The sequence below is a fragment of the Nilaparvata lugens genome, chromosome 6, assembly GCF_014356525.2.
Source record: "Nilaparvata lugens isolate BPH chromosome 6, ASM1435652v1, whole genome shotgun sequence".
In the NCBI taxonomy this organism is placed as follows: Eukaryota; Metazoa; Arthropoda; class Insecta; order Hemiptera; family Delphacidae; genus Nilaparvata; species Nilaparvata lugens.
The window spans coordinates 19,414,047-19,430,092 of record NC_052509.1 but is presented as its reverse complement, the minus strand read 5'-3'; the positions used below and the strand labels follow the sequence as shown (position 1 = coordinate 19,430,092).

The window sequence follows — 16,046 nt, the reverse complement described above, 5'->3', positions numbered from 1 at the left end:
TGAAGAGAATAAGAAGAAGGAAGAGAAGTAAATCGAAGAGGTCAGGTTGTAGTGGGTGTATTATATACTATGGTGGAGTTCCGAAGCCGACACAAAAATCAACCCTTACACCCAGCCAATGTATACGGTCGCAAAATGACCTTTTCAAGTCTTTTTCACTGTGTTAGACTACTTTTTATCGTCACACTCACACACGCGCACATGCTGCTACGTGAGCACAATCTCCTCCCTTATTTTCATTCGGTGAGAAAGTGAAGGTGGTGCTTCTCCATCCCCCTCATTCCCCAAGACCAACCCTTTCCCGGACCACGAGAGAACACTCTTTTGAAAAGCTTCGCCTATTCCGCAAAAAGCAAGCGCCCGTACGCGGTTTCGCTTAATGAAACCTGTCTAATTTTTAATTATCTTTTATTGCCGGGTGCTACTCGTTTAATTGAGGTAGCCCCCTTTCGCCCCCATAATCACACCCCCCCTCATCAGACCGACCCAACTCATTTTAGCGTTCCACTTTTGAGGCTGTTCTGACCTTAAAAGAAGTTGGTGTTTTCCACGGGTTTTCACTGCCTTTTCCACCGTAACGTAACATTTGAATTCTTCTCGAGTAAAAATGCTTTGTTCAATATCACACAATCGATCCAACCCTTTCTTTTGAAATGATGAGGTGGAGAACGAAATGATAAAGCAATTTACGAAGTGTGTTTGCAATTCAAAGAACGTAATTTAACTACATCATGATTAATCATCACACTTATCTAATTATAGATCCACCTAGCTCGTCTGGATTTTTTCAATCATATCATAATAGGTTAGAAATCATATCTTAGGTTCAACAAAAAGAGAGTAATAATTCATTTTTCGAATGTTCGAATTCCGAACTGTCCTCAATTATCAATATTTCATTATTACGCAGAAATTGATCAACAATGTTTATATTAAATTCGAGAACACTTCCTGAACCAAGAGAATGAAACTGCAGTCATTTTTCAATCATATAATATTGGAGTATAGCTTAAAGCTCTTGATTTATATTCTACCGTGATTATTTGAGAGAAATATCATGAGAGTTTATGAAAAGATAAACTGTAATTATTTGAGAATGCAGATGTTATTCCAATACAAAGAAAGTCATACTCGAAACCAACAACTGGCAAAATGGAAGAAGCAGTCTTTCATGAAATAAATGGCCTGAGAGATAATGAATTGTGATCTGCTCTACAATTATTTATCAGAATTTATTTCATAAAGTTGCGTATACTTTAAAGAACTATTCATTCAAAACATTTATCAGAAAGCGATCCACAGTTGTCTAAGTATGTGTCATCAGTCAAGTAAGTGTCCAATCCCTAGAGAGCCTACTTATGATCTATTGGCTTCAATTCCTGAACAAATATATTGTTTATTCCATAAAAGTCCCCGAATACTTTCAAAAACTGTTCACCCTGAAAATTTCCATAGAAAAAACTCATTTTCTATACCCTTACAGCAGAAGTTACAAAGTTTGACTCTGAATATGACATTGTTCAGACAAAAGTAAGTGATATTACGAGGGCGTATCTAGCGATATTGTCAGCGCTTCTTTTCGGCGCGAAGCCATAAATAATAATGAACGGCGAACGGCAAACCTGCTGCGAGGCATCAAACCTGGCGTAATAAGTGCGCGCGTCTCCACTATGACTCCTCCATTCATCATCATTACGTCGACGATTTATTCAGAGCGGCAGCCAGGCAGGATGTGCGGCGAGCGACAAAGACGCAAATATCCATTGAAAGAAATGGAATGAGAGGAAGGTAGGGAGTGAGAAGAAATGAAGGAAGATGATAAGACAGGATGCACGGGGAACGGGAAGGGAGAAAATATGGACTAAAGGAAATAGAATGAGAAAAAGGTAGTGAGTGAGAAGTGATAGAGGAAGATGATCATACAGGCTGCACGGGGAGCGGGGAAAGAGGGAGATATACACTGTAGGAAATAAAATGAGAAAGAGATAGAGGAGGTTGAGTAGACAGGATGCACAGGGAGAGTTGAGGAAGATACGGTAGAGGAAATAGAATGAGAGTAAATTGCGGAGGAGTATGGAGAGGAAGGTGTACAGTGCTTGAAGGGAAAGAGGATGAGGGAATGGTTGAGAAGTGAGAGAAGCTGAAGGAAGGTACGTTCTGCTAAGGAAATTGAAAGAGAAAATGAATGAGGAGCGAGTGAAGAAAGGGAAAGGCAGGTAGGTACTTCTAAAAGGGGATGAGAATGAAGAATGGGGAAGAAGTGGGAGAAGAGCAAGGGAAAGAGCGATACTGGAAGGAAATATAATGAAAAAATAAAGGACGATACGAACTGTTAAGGAGAGAAGATTTAGGTGAATGAAGGAAGAAGGAGTGGAGAGGGAAAGTGGGAGAGATGTATACTACTAGAAGGAATGGATAAAGAAAGCATGTAGAAGAAGGGAGTCGAGAATAATAAGATGGGAAGTTGAACGACGCAATGGTGAAGGAGGGAATGGAAGAAGGAGGACGCAAAGATAGAGTGGAAATAGAATGGGTGGTTAAAGAAAGAGCATACATAGTGCTAGGAGGAAATCGTATAAGGGAATGAAAACGTAGCGAAGGGAAAAGAAGAAAGATACGCGCTGCTGGAAGGGATGTGGAATGAGAAAATGAGGAGGAATGGAGTGAGAAGTAGGAAGTGCTTAGAGGCAAGAGCTCGGTAGCGGGTAAACGCTCCAAGCGACTAGGTAACGTGCGTCGTAGGTGCAGTGGTACTAGGGTAGGGAAAGAAAAAGGTGAGACAATATGCCCTTCTTCCATGCACCATTATCAGCATTCAACATCTTTTATCTTCGCCCTACAACCTTGACTTTGAATCTGGATGCAGAATGCCTTTTCTTAGATGAAACAATGATTTCCAGACAAAGGAGAAACGAGTTACGCCCCGCACACACATCAATTTTTGTTCGTACGGTATTTTGCCGTCCTTATAGATTCTATTAGATTAAACAGATGATTTCAAACAGATGATGTTTGTTAAGTTCCGTTCAATCTTATACAATTCATTAGGACAGCAAAATATCGTACGAACAAAAATCGATGTGTGAATGCAGGGCTTCGGGGCTTGAGAGCTGTAAACTGAAATAATATCATGAGGTTCTCCTTAAAGTAATAAGGGATGAGATGAATTTTCCAGAGTTATGAATTGATAATGTTGAAATCGAGGGTTGGATGAGAGAGTAAATAGTCGAACTACTTATTCATGAAGAATGAATGGAGGTTGAGAAGAATTATTTTGGTCTTCTAATCAAATAGGTACAAGAAATACAGAATAAGAAGATTCTGCAACGATGAGAATTTAAATTGGTGAAAGATGTTGAAGGAATCCAGTACATGTTACCAGCTTAGCACCATAGCTAAACGTTTTTGGGTGCAAATTTCAAACAGAAATTCTATTTTTGGATTGTTTTTATATGATAAATTACAATTTGAAGCAGTTTTGGACATTTGTAATGGTAAAGATCATTTTGAAAAAAAAATTCTGTAAAAATTGGAAATTGAGTTTTCATCTTCTCTAACCTCAAAATTGTTCAAGCAGATTTTTAACTTGAATGTGTAATGCTAGTTCGCCTCCATGGTGCACATTGGATAACGCTAAATGGACTAGCAGATGATGGCGGTCAGACAAACTTATGTTCTCCTGACCGAAAACTGCACAAAATCTCTAAAAAATTGGAAATATGCAGTGTATATCTAGGAATTTGAGACTCATGAGCTATATATTTATTGTGTATCTGCCATACGGTAAATAAATAAGTACATGGTTGATAACACATGGGGAAATAGTATTGACTAGGTTGACGGTTGATATCAAATGAAAATGTAGAAACAATGAGAAAAGGATATAAGAAATGAGGAATACAAAAAGGAGACCTTTGAGATTGAGTAGCAGAGAAGGAAGGAGAAGGATAAGGGAGAAAGCGAGATGAGAAGTAGAGGATGGAGACGTTGGAGATTGAGCAGGAGAGCGAAAAGAAGAAGAATAAGGGTGAGATTTCCATCCTGTGCACGCCGTCTGTTATTTTACGCTCCGGCGGCGCAAAAGCTGCAGCAAAAGTTGGTTTTGCACGCTCCGTCAGCACCCACAGCACCCCAGCACCCTCTCAACCCCCCTTCAAATCCCCCCCTCCCCACAAACAGGGGCACAACATAGTCGCTGCTACAATCCCATGCACAACAACAAAATAATAGCCTTTCGGCGATTGTTTTTAGAATCCTTGTCGGTCGTCGTAAAAGCAGTAACACCACAAGTAGAAGGAGAGAGGAGGGTGAAAGAGAAGGGAGAAGGGAGAAGGAGGAGGACAAAGAAGAAGAAGAAGAAACAAGAGTAGCAGAAGACAAATAAGAAAATGCAACTGTAAAGTGCAACTTTAGCACACATCGACAACGACTCATATTTCCGTTTCCATGTTGCTACACACACCGTTGCCCCTGTTGACCGTAAAATATTCTAAAAGCGATTGGGTGCAAAGCTGCTTGAGTGAAATACTAGCAGTGTGACGACCTAGTCTTCAAGGAATCAATGTTGCAGAAACTCACTGAGTGTTAAAAGATTTCTGTTCGTGAGTTTCACCCACGAAAAGAAACCGCTACTTTTTTAGGTTTGAACAAAGAGGATATAAGTTTAACTATACAAATATACAAGTTGATCATTCTAATCTGTTATTTGATTCAAGGTGGTACGATTTCATATTGGTGTCATGATGACAATGAGTAATGAGTGAAGGTTTGAGTGGACGAAGAGATGGTTAGAGAGGACATAAAAAGATAGTTTACAATTTACACCAAGAAATGAGAAAAGAGCACCATGAGTCGTATACTATTATCGTATTAATAGTACTATTTATTATCATAATGGAGTCGTACTAAAAGCTTCAAGTTCAATCAAGCTAAAGAAAACAAGAAATGCGATATTTGAATATGTTGAGACATATTGATGAGAACAAAACCTACGATACTGTGAATATGACTCCAGATGTCAATCGAGATCGAGGATTCACAGGGAGATACTGATGAGTTATATCAATAATTATTTAGCTGAATTTCTCATATGAAAGTTTTTGATTTGACCCTCATATAGTCTCGAGAATGAAGATTAAATTTAAAATTATGATAATTCAACTTGATACAGGTTTGGAAGAAGGTATAAGGAATAATTTTCGCTCGTGATTCAGCCACAACATAAATTTGAGGAATGTGAATATGACTTCTAGAAAGAAAGGACTCTTCGTTCTTGACAATATGCCACGTTCTCAAACCTCCAGAAATGTCACCTCATGACACGATGTCATAAAACGTATTCAACATGTGTCACGAACTCAACTTGATATTTCACGAACTTCACTTGATATTTAAACCTGCAAATGTTTATGTTTCAATTTTCACAAATATCACAAAATAAAATGTCCAGTTAATTTAGGTAGAGCCAACTTACCTAGTATTACATTGCAAACAAAGGGTAACACATCGGGTAAAACGTTGACTGTCTCGCTCATGAGTTGAACGATTATACTTATTGTTTTCCATCTTGTTCTCAACTCTACTCGTTTTAGTTTTCCCATCTAGTTTTCCCAACTCTTCTTGTTCTACCACAAACTACTGGGACTGTCATGCATCACTAATTTTACGAATCAGCAGTTCCTTTTCTTCTGTCTACAGATCTTGGGAGTGGAATGCATCTCAACTACAATCATGTTCCCTAAAATCTTGAAAACTGTGAGATGGAGCTACTGCAAATCCAGCCACATGAATGGAAACCATAAGAATATTCTCAATATCAAAGGGAAATTTGATGAAATGAGTAACCTGTTCTGAAGAGGGATTCGTACATTTTTCAATAATCAAATAATGCGATGAACTATTTGGCCTAAAATAAGTTTAAAGAGTGGATCAATTTTATTTTTGAAACTTGCATTTTAGTTAGCTAGGAGAACCTTTGTCATAACAAGAATGAACAATAAATTACGACTTCCATCTCACGCCTACTAAACTGAAATTATTATTCGAGCTCAAAACATTGTAATTGATGTTATGAATACACAAGGTAAAACACTGAAATATTTCGAAACTCCTGTGCATCCATCCACTGTTTTGTATCTCTCCCCTTTTATCTGGAAGTCGTCTCCCTTTAATTAAAAGGACATTTAATAATCATCTTTCAGAATTATTTTGAAACCTTACGTCCACCCCAATCTTCCACCCTGAATACCTCAACAAAAATCCCGCATTGAGAATTCGCGCCACACGCCCCTTCGCATAAGGCATACAATACTTAACCGTAAACAAATCAATTCTATCCCTCCGTTCCATTAAACCGCTCTTTCATTTATTAATAAAAGGGTTTCCCCTCATTGTATTCACGTCATTCCAGAAGGGAACGCTGCTAAATCCTCTAGAGGAAGAAGTTGTCTGCTGTGAATTCACATCCATCATTTAACTTTGAAGCCGTAATTATATCAATTAAAACACAACATGTTTTCATCCGAATGTTTTCTTAACTTGGATTATGAATCATAATCAACCAAACTAGACTTGACTGGCGTAGGTATATCAAGCGTCTAACGAACAACTTCACTGATAGATGACAGCTATGAAATTATCTTCCTATTAATTTTTGATGCCAATGAAGTTGATAAACAATGTTGAAAAGAAGGATGTTATTGATTGATTTGCATCAACACCCGTAGTTTTTTGATTGATTTAAAAGCTTGTGATTGACGGATTTTACTTGTCAATGACTCAGCAACCCACAATGACATGAATATTACCCTCATTAATATGGTTCGAAGGCGATTATTACATAATATCTTCAATTTTAACTATTCTTATCATAAAATTATAGTTTATTATTGGCTCACATCATAGTCATCCTTGACTTTGTGGAGTTGATTTGAGGAATGTAATAATGACCGGTGTTGATGTTTTCAAGTAGGCTAGTTAGTATTCTCTCGAATTGAACCAATAATTATTCCTATCCTAGTCTTCCTTGTAGTATTGTACATCATTAACATATTATAGTAGTGTTCCTACTTAGAAGTAGAAATAAGTTCAATCTGCAGTAGAACTGCTTCAAACAAGAGTATTTCTTCTATAAGAAACTCAGCTCCAGATACAAAATATAAAGCGTTACACATAATCAAGTCTTCTTCACGACAAATCTTTTATATTTCAGAACTTTATAACACTTCAGTTCTCTTTTCTAATTTATCGCATTTGAATTCTAGTAGACTTCAATTCTATGACATCATTTCATCATCATTACCTTTAATGTTTTACGGATACAGAATAAAACACTTCAAGTATTATAGATCAGAAATAAAATTCTCCACAAATTGCGATAAGCCCACGATCGTTCCACAGAGAATAAAACGAGTTTGGAAAGAGTTTGAAACATATTCACAGAGCAAGAACCGTACGTTCGTTTTTGTTGTATGAAGCGAGAGCAACAAATTGAATTTGTTCGAGTGGCAGCTTAGCGGCAGAAGATGAGCGTTTCCAGTTTTATCTGCAAGTCATGTCATTCCAAGTCCTAATACGACGCTTGAGATTGTCAAGTGGTATCAGTTCGACAGACACAGTCAACGTTCGCCGTTCTCGTATGATAATAAAAGTTCATTGGCTCATAAAAACATATTACTGCAACTTTAGCCGATGGAACGTTCGCCGCACGTTCTATGCACGTTGCATTCCTCCATTGCTGCCAACTATTACTTTTGACACCAATGCTGTCGCTTTAATACCCGACACTGTTTCGGCTGAACATTCATGACTCGTACCAGTATCACGTATTAAATTCTTTGGGAAGGTCGACCTATATTTGAAATGGCGTTTTTTGTGTTCAGCAGTTGAACTACTAAGCCAGTTCACGTGGATAAATTTCACATGGTAGCAATACTCATTTTAAGGCTGCTTTCTGCGAGATATCGGGAACATGATGTTGCTCAAATTCACCGATACCTGTTTTGGTATGATAACTATGATGACAGAGTATTGATACTCTAGATTGATTATAGTACGCTATGATGTGAAAACATTGGTAGAATTAGTAGCAGTAGTAGTAGTAGTGATGTTAAAATAGCTTACCTTGATAGTTTTGGGAGCGGTTCCCCTGGCGGGTGGCAGAGAGGGGGGAGGCACTTGGGGTTTGATCAGCAGAGTGGAGCCGGCTGAGTTGTTGCCAACCTCAGGCACGGCGTACTCGTGGCTCACATCTGAAAAATAAAGTAGAAATTGATTTTCCTTTTCCAATATCCAGCGATATAATCTATATTACCCAAATAGTTCTCTGTTACTGATAGTTTACGAATTTGATGTTCCTTGAAGTTCCTTGAAGATTCTGTTACTGGTGATTTCCATGTACTTGCCGATTGTGAATATGGGTAGATGAACTAAAATGAAACACGTTTGTAAAATGTGATGATAATGATGATGATGATGATGATGATGATAATAATAATTTTAATTGATTCTTCTTTCATTATTGGTACTGCTAATTTTAAATATTCAGTGACAGTTCTCATAATACGTATCAATGAAATCATTTTAGAATTTATAAATCTCATCAATCAATTATTTCATTCCCCGATTTCCGAAATTCTATTGAATTTCTCTCAATACTTTACATTTCCAGAATCCACTAAAATTTTCCAATATGCGATACTATTGGCTAATTTAAAAGAGTTTCGTCATCATATTTGATCAATTCATTCTCAAATACCGTTTTTTGTATGAGAAATTACTGAAACTTTTTTTATTTTGATTTACAGAGTAAACAGAATAACAAAGTTTCAATAAAATATTCACATAGCAGGAAAGATAATAATTATGGTAATAATAAAAGCCTCCAAACCAACACTAAACAATTATAAACATTGCACTGGGGATATGAATATTCAATTACCACAAGAATATTCAATATGAAATTCACTCACCACTTGGTTGGATGGTCTTATCCCTGAGCAGACTACTGTAGCAGTAGTGATGCAGCGGCTCCTGGTATTCGTCGAGAGGAAGGTCCAATAGGAGCGCCGTGTCCGGTGTAGAGGTGGCCTTATCCCGAGCTGTGGTGCCGGCCGGCGTGATGATCGAGGAGCCCTTCGATGGTAGAGGGCTCCCGGAAGGCAGAAAAGGGCCCTTGCCCGGCAGAGGACTGCCCGAGGTGATGAGAGGCCCTTTGGCTGCCAGAGGGCTACCTAGCCATTTGCGCTGACGTTGCCGAAGCACAATCACCAGCATGGCTACTCCCAGCAAGATGGCCACCGCTAGGAGGACACCGATAATCACCGCCATCACCGTTTGATCTTCCTGTCTGGCTGTCGAAACTGTAACAGAAAAATGAAACGTTTAATTCAGCTAGTTTCATTATTGTACTCAAAACCCATACATCCATTTAGCTAGTAATCAGGTATGTTTTGCATGAATGATGCCCAAATAAGCTTTGCATTGTTTATGACATGGGCTGATGAGATGATCAAATGTCCATGACTGCGAGGGGGATTCAAACCTACAAACAGGCAGAGCTAACAGACTGAAGGTCAGTCCACTAGGCTACCCTACAGTAACTATATTATGGAGTAGAATAACTTTGATTATATAATATTACTGTAGGCTACCCTGGCCAGCCAATTGGAAGTGATATCAGGGGAAAATGTCTGGAGTTGTGATTTGAGGAAATTAGTGGTATTCTCGGATTCTCTGACGATCATTGTCATCTTCAATAGGCTAAATATTTCAACTATGGTGGAGTAAAAGGCGATTATGTAACGATTGAAGTATATCATCATCCGATACAGTCATAGAAACAAGCGTGGTTGCCAAGTTGACAATACAGGCTCAGTCGATGCAGTGGCTTTAGCACAGCAAAATCGCGGCCGTTGTATCCCCCGCGCTATCACCTGCGCTGTATACATTTTGCTGCTCCGCATATCCCTCCAAGTTGGAAGATTCATTTTTCAAAGATTTAAAGTTTCAATTTTACTGTACAGCATTACAGACCAGGGAACTGGTCAAAAGCTTTCGTCGCGTGAAGATCAGTTTTGTTTCCTATAAGATCACAACGTTGACTACCGTACCTGTTAAAAATATAATTTTCAAATTAATACTCCCCACCTAATTTTGAAATATTCACACAACCAATGCGTGATTTCGAGGGAATAGCACCTACTACAATTTAGAGGGCAATTTCGTTAAGTACAAAGAATAATAAATCAAGGAAACTGAATTAACTAGAATTTTAATTAATAACCCCAGTTCGTGCCAAAGAAGAGCGTGAGGCTTGATGGTTGCATGGGATTATAAGGGGTTGTATTTTCCAATTGGGCGGCACGATATTAACATGTAGCACATTCATGGAATATGAACATTTTTCAAAATAAATACAGTAGCATTAAATCATTATCCTTGTCGTAGCACAAGTCTAAAATGTTTCTTATCTACTCCTCTACCTCTCGACATTCATACCAACACCTTTGCAATGGACGTCACATTCCCTTCATAGTGATAAAATTATGCCATATAATACTACAATATACCATAGTATTATCATACTGCAATGGCATGAGACAATAATTGTAAGAATCTAGATTTCTTTGTTTTTCATTATTGGTTCAGGTAATCTGTCACTATAGTAAAATTCAAGTTAATTTGAATAATTCAATAAGAATCGTAGATTCATAATGATGAATTATCAGAATGTTTGATAATGGATAAAATTTTCAATTAATGATCTCAGATGAACTTTTGATTTATAGCATAATAGTTCCAATAACAGAATATACAATTATTCAAACAATGTCTTGTATTTTATTCATCATTCAGAATTACAGTACTTAGAAAAATATTGGGAATGATAGAATGCTAATCAGTGAGTTCTATTTTCAAAATCTTTTAGTATCCAGAGTCTTTCCAACTGCTATCTTCAGGATTGAGAATATTATGGTCTCTTTTACAGTTTCAGGTGGTTTAAAAATTGCGGAACTCTTACTACCGTATAGTGATACCGGGATAATTTTATAAACATTACTACTATACTGTATAAGCTAAAGAAATGGAGCATGAAACTAATTGATATAAACTATTCTTATGCTCTCCACTTAACATTTATAGCACATTACACCACATAGTCTGAAGTTCTTTATTTAAGAAACCGACTCAGTGAAGGAGCAGATCTATTACTTTGGGCATTCGTGAACGTAAATAACATCCATAAACTTTCTCGCGACGTTGATTTTCAATGTATTTCATCAAGATATATTGCGGAACGTGTTTACCAGCGTAATTTTCCACTTTCACACACTGCACACTGCACAAAGCTCTGCAGGCTGGAAATTCAGCTTACTAAAGTGCGTACAAATAAGAGAGCAGCCAGTGGGGTGCAAAATGGAGAGAAAAAGAAGGAGAGAGCACACTTGCTCCATGATCAAAGGACTGAGGATTTCGGGGCATTCTCCATCATTACGACAATTTTTCTCCAGAAAAAGGGAAATAGAGAAATGGCGGAGAAAGCGAATAGAGCTTTATTATAGGGACAGGAAAAAGGATCTCATGTTTAAATAAGCAAGAAAGGATCTTTCCCTAGAGGTTTATGGGCTATAAAAATGCTCGAGGAAATAATTATTCCATTTTTATTGCTGGTAGGCCTTCTCTATATTCGTGGAGTCTCATCACAACTTCACACAAGCCGATGTCGGTTGCTGGGTGGGGTGGATGAATTTCGAAGATATTTTGTAGCTGCAGTGTGAATTATTATTAGCAGACCCCGAATATGGACAGCCTGAATGGTTCCCACTTCCTACCACTCACAAAAAATGCATATTATTCTATTCTGCCAGATTTGGTTATGCTATCAGTTGCCGAGCCAAAAACGAAACATTTTGCTTCTCAGACAACTCCTCCCAAAACTATAAAATTATCTCTCTGCAGGGTGCTATTTATTACATATAATCATGAACAATTCCAACAATTCTATCCGAAATTATTTTTTCCAGTGCCCTCGCTAGAAAAAATAATAAACTCTTATTTAAGACCCTATACTTGGATACTTGGGCTCAAATACTAATATAATGACAGTGTTTATTCCCTATTAATATGCGCCTTCATTCTTCATTGATTCGTAGGCCTATTATTATTATAGTTTGAATCCTAATTAAGAAATGTAAAAGCAACTTCAATTTCTGTAATAAAGTTAAATCGTCAGTTCTCATTATAGTCTTAACAATCCTCTTAATAATCTCTGCATACTGAATACAGTAATTTCTACATTTTTGTTATTTCAAAACTACGCAGATCTATTCATAAACTAATTCATCTAGTTCCGAAATTATAATGATTATGAACTATCAAACTGGGAGTTTTATATCATTAATTCCATATTCAAATTGATGAAGATCTAAAAATTTTCATGGAAGTGCATGATAAAAGAGAATAGTAAATTCCAAACAATTTCTACGGTAATTCATCATGAAAAAGTTGATTCTCCGATGAATTTTCTACTATAGCGGAATATTTTTCAAGCATTGATATCCTAATAGATTTTACCACGTATATGATTGAGTAATAAAGAATGTAATGTAAATTATTGTTACTCTATTACAATACTCATTAGCAGAATAAAACTGATTCACTGGATAACATTTCATATTGATTTACTTACAAGGAACGTCGACAGCTGGTGCCACTGGAGCCTTGTTTTCCTCCACTGGTCGAGTAGTCACTTCTTCAGACTCAACAGTAAAATTTCCTCCAGCCACCACTGGAAAAAAAATATTTTTTTTTTAATAAATTGTGATACTGTGGTCATAGAGTACTGTATGAACCAAATTGTTGACTCTATCACTATATGCAGTTCTTTAAAATGATCTGAGCGACAATGAAAGTTAATGTAAGTTACAGTTTTGATGTTTGGATAACATTGGCGAAATTGATGAGCTTAATTTTTTATTCCGTAACATTTCAGTACATTATTTTTATTTGAATTATATTTGTTTCAATATACTGCAATTCATATTGTTTTCTTTAGCCTATCAGCTTTATTGCGTCAATTAACATCCTTTCTGTCTCACATTACTCTTTTCCAGACACGTCTAGACGATTTCAATCAAGCAGGACTAATTGGCGAACGAATAATTCAGTAATGTGAACTTGAACTGCTCTTTCTTCTGTTGACCTGCTTCAATCGAGATTAATGGCGTTTGCTCCAATTAAATGATTCGGCGTTCAAGATATCAAACAATTAGAAATTGTAACTTATAGCTTTTGAACAATATTTGGTCGTGCGCTTGTACTGTAATGAATTTAAAGCCCAAATCTTTAAAGATTTATTCGACATGTATAACACTATAAAATTTCTCTATTATCTCCATCGAATGACACAGGAGAGCATTACGAGCTTGATATGTAAGGGACGTTTCAGTACGTAATGCACAGTGGGATATCTTCAAGACAAAGTGAAAAGGTCCTGCATCTATTTATAAAATATGAACTGGAGGAGAACATTGGAAACGAAATCACTGCCATTCCTTAATATTTTTCACACTTAAATTTCAAAATTTTCCATAACAGTCTATGAACGCTGAATGATAGCACACACACACACACACTCTCTCTCTCTCTCTCTCTCTCTCTCTCTCTCTCTCTCTCTCTCTCTCTCTCTCTCTCTCATATCTCCAATATTATCAAAAAAAGGAAAAAAGTTTTTCGACATTTCAATGGTAGAAGCATGCATGCTGAACACATTTTTCCGTTGTTAAGTTACTATTCACGGATTAATTAGTGGGAATAACATTATTGCTTCATAAGTCAGCTAGTGATATTCAATCAATCAATATTATCACACACATTGAAGGAATTTTCAGAAATAGGGGAGAAAGACTAAGTCTTAAAAATTCAAAATCCCAGTGTAATTCAATGTAGAAATTTAACAATTTTAACCTATTCAATATCCTATTATTACTGATTATTATTCACAATATGCTTCCTATTATGCTGCCTAAATAAGTCTCCCTCATCAAGTTTTCTTTCGTATCCTCTCGCTATAGATTGTACTTTTCCTAAATTAGCTGTCCTAAATCTCGGAATGCCATTTCTGAGAGGAACTGTTTCGATGAGTAATCAAATATTCGTCCGTAATGCGAGTACTGTATAAACCCCCTGCCTTGCTTGCACCAACTGTGAAATGTCTCATTACAAGTGACGGCTAAAAGCAAGCAATCGCTAATACTTTTGTCTTGAGTTAGCCCCAGCAATCTTGATAGAATAATAGAGGGATAAAGTGCAAGAAAGAGAAGGATTGAGATTAGAAATAGCAATGGAAGTGAGTTGAAGGAAGATAGAAAGAGTAATAAAAGGAAGGGAGAAAAGTGACAGAATAACCGTCAGCTGTGTGTTACTATTATTGCCGCTTTGGTGTGGGGAGGGGGAGAGTACAGAGTGCGTGTTTGCCCAATATAGCGATCAGAGGAGAACTCATGCTGGAGGAGGAGGAGTAGGATGGAGAGTAGGAGGAGTGAGAGAAGGAGGAGGAGAAAGATACTCTTGCAGCAAGCAACTTTGTTAGGAGACGAAAATTGAAGGGGAGTATTCCAAGGGGGAAAGTCCAGTGCACAAGTTGGCATTGGAATGATCAAACTGAATTTAGTGACTAGAATGGTCCTCCATCGCCATCATTCTGGGAAATTGAATAGTTCACTGGTCATATTCAATTTTTTCCACCTAGACAGAGCAAAGCAAACTATGTATGCTTATCTGTAAAAAGTTGTAAAAATTTCTTAAACTGTGTATTGCAATACGGTATTTGTAATTTAATTCATTCTGATTTCAGACTTTCGTGTTAATAGAAACGTGAGAGAAACTCCAACACCGTTATAAATATGTGGTAAAATTACATACAACTGTTATCCATTGGATTATTCTAATTTCTTGATAAAGTTAGACAGAAATATTATCATAACTAACTTTCTTTTGGGATCGAATCAAGTATGAAATTGAAGGTATAGTACATTAAAGAATGAACTTATAAAACAGTACATGTTGTATTGATTGTTGATTGGAATGTATTGTTAAAAATAGAATTCTATGTTCATTACTGTCTTGCAATGTAATATAAAATTCTAGAATAAATAAACAACAGTTATTAAATTCCATTCCATTAATATTTGGTACATAATTATTCAGCATATGAGACCTTTGCACTGTATAGTTCTCATTCAGTTCATGTATGGTGTACGAATTATTATTTGCAATATATCTATTTGAAATAATATTAGGAATCGATATCTTTCATGAAAGAATGTAATAGATTTTTGGCTTCTACATGCTTCTAGTAATTTCTATATCATTAATTATTGCAATACAATATGCGAGCAGTATTCAACAGTGGAAGTGAGCTTATTATTGTGTGTCACACTAGAATCTTACACGAGTTCTGAACATAACTGAGAAGTTCAACTGTGAAAAGGGCATGAGAATCACTCCAGCCTCAAAGGCGAAACTTTGTGTGTCTATTTTTGATGGCTCTTTGCCAAAATACCGATTCCAAACGCAGTCATTTCGCAGCTCAGAGAAGGGTTGGGGACTTTTACTTTTCGACAACCCCCATCTTCAATCCCTTGCAATTTCCGCACTTCTTTCGCGACACCCTGAGCCCCCTCCCTCTCTCACACCACCGTTAGCAGCAAGCCATAGTATAATGGATGAATTGACGAACTGGTTCGAGATAAGAACCCACTCAGCGAGGGGAAAAGTCCACCGTTTGTTGTGAACTAAACGGGGGGACCACTCGAAATCTTTTGTTTCGGCAACTAACTAAATAGAATTATGGCTCGACTTGAGAGTATTTGCACTTGGTGTATTGTTCTCAGATGGAAGTTTCTTGCGTCCAGAGGGTTGATAATTATTTATATAGAAATATATTGCCTTTATAAGAAGGAAGAAGGAGAATTGAATGATTCATTGCCGTAGTGTACAATACAGACGTGGGTATTTGCAATAACTGGGAATTTCTTAACAGCTCG

The 16,046-nt window shown here is 37.0% G+C and overlaps 1 protein-coding gene across 3 annotated transcripts in view; it reads right to left on the bottom strand.

Annotated features, from left to right (window-relative positions):
* Positions 1–16,046, bottom strand: part of LOC111046226 (discoidin domain-containing receptor 2) — a 140,739-nt gene that overhangs the window by 15,437 nt on the left and 109,256 nt on the right. For all 3 annotated transcript variants that reach the window (XM_039430341.1, XM_039430344.1, XM_039430345.1), the window contains exons 9-11: positions 12,689–12,787; positions 8,970–9,359; positions 8,122–8,249 (exon numbers count right to left, since the gene is read on the bottom strand). In XM_039430341.1, coding sequence (XP_039286275.1) covers positions 8,122–8,249; positions 8,970–9,359; positions 12,689–12,787 — 617 coding nt within the window. The remainder of the gene's footprint in view (positions 1–8,121; positions 8,250–8,969; positions 9,360–12,688; positions 12,788–16,046) is intronic.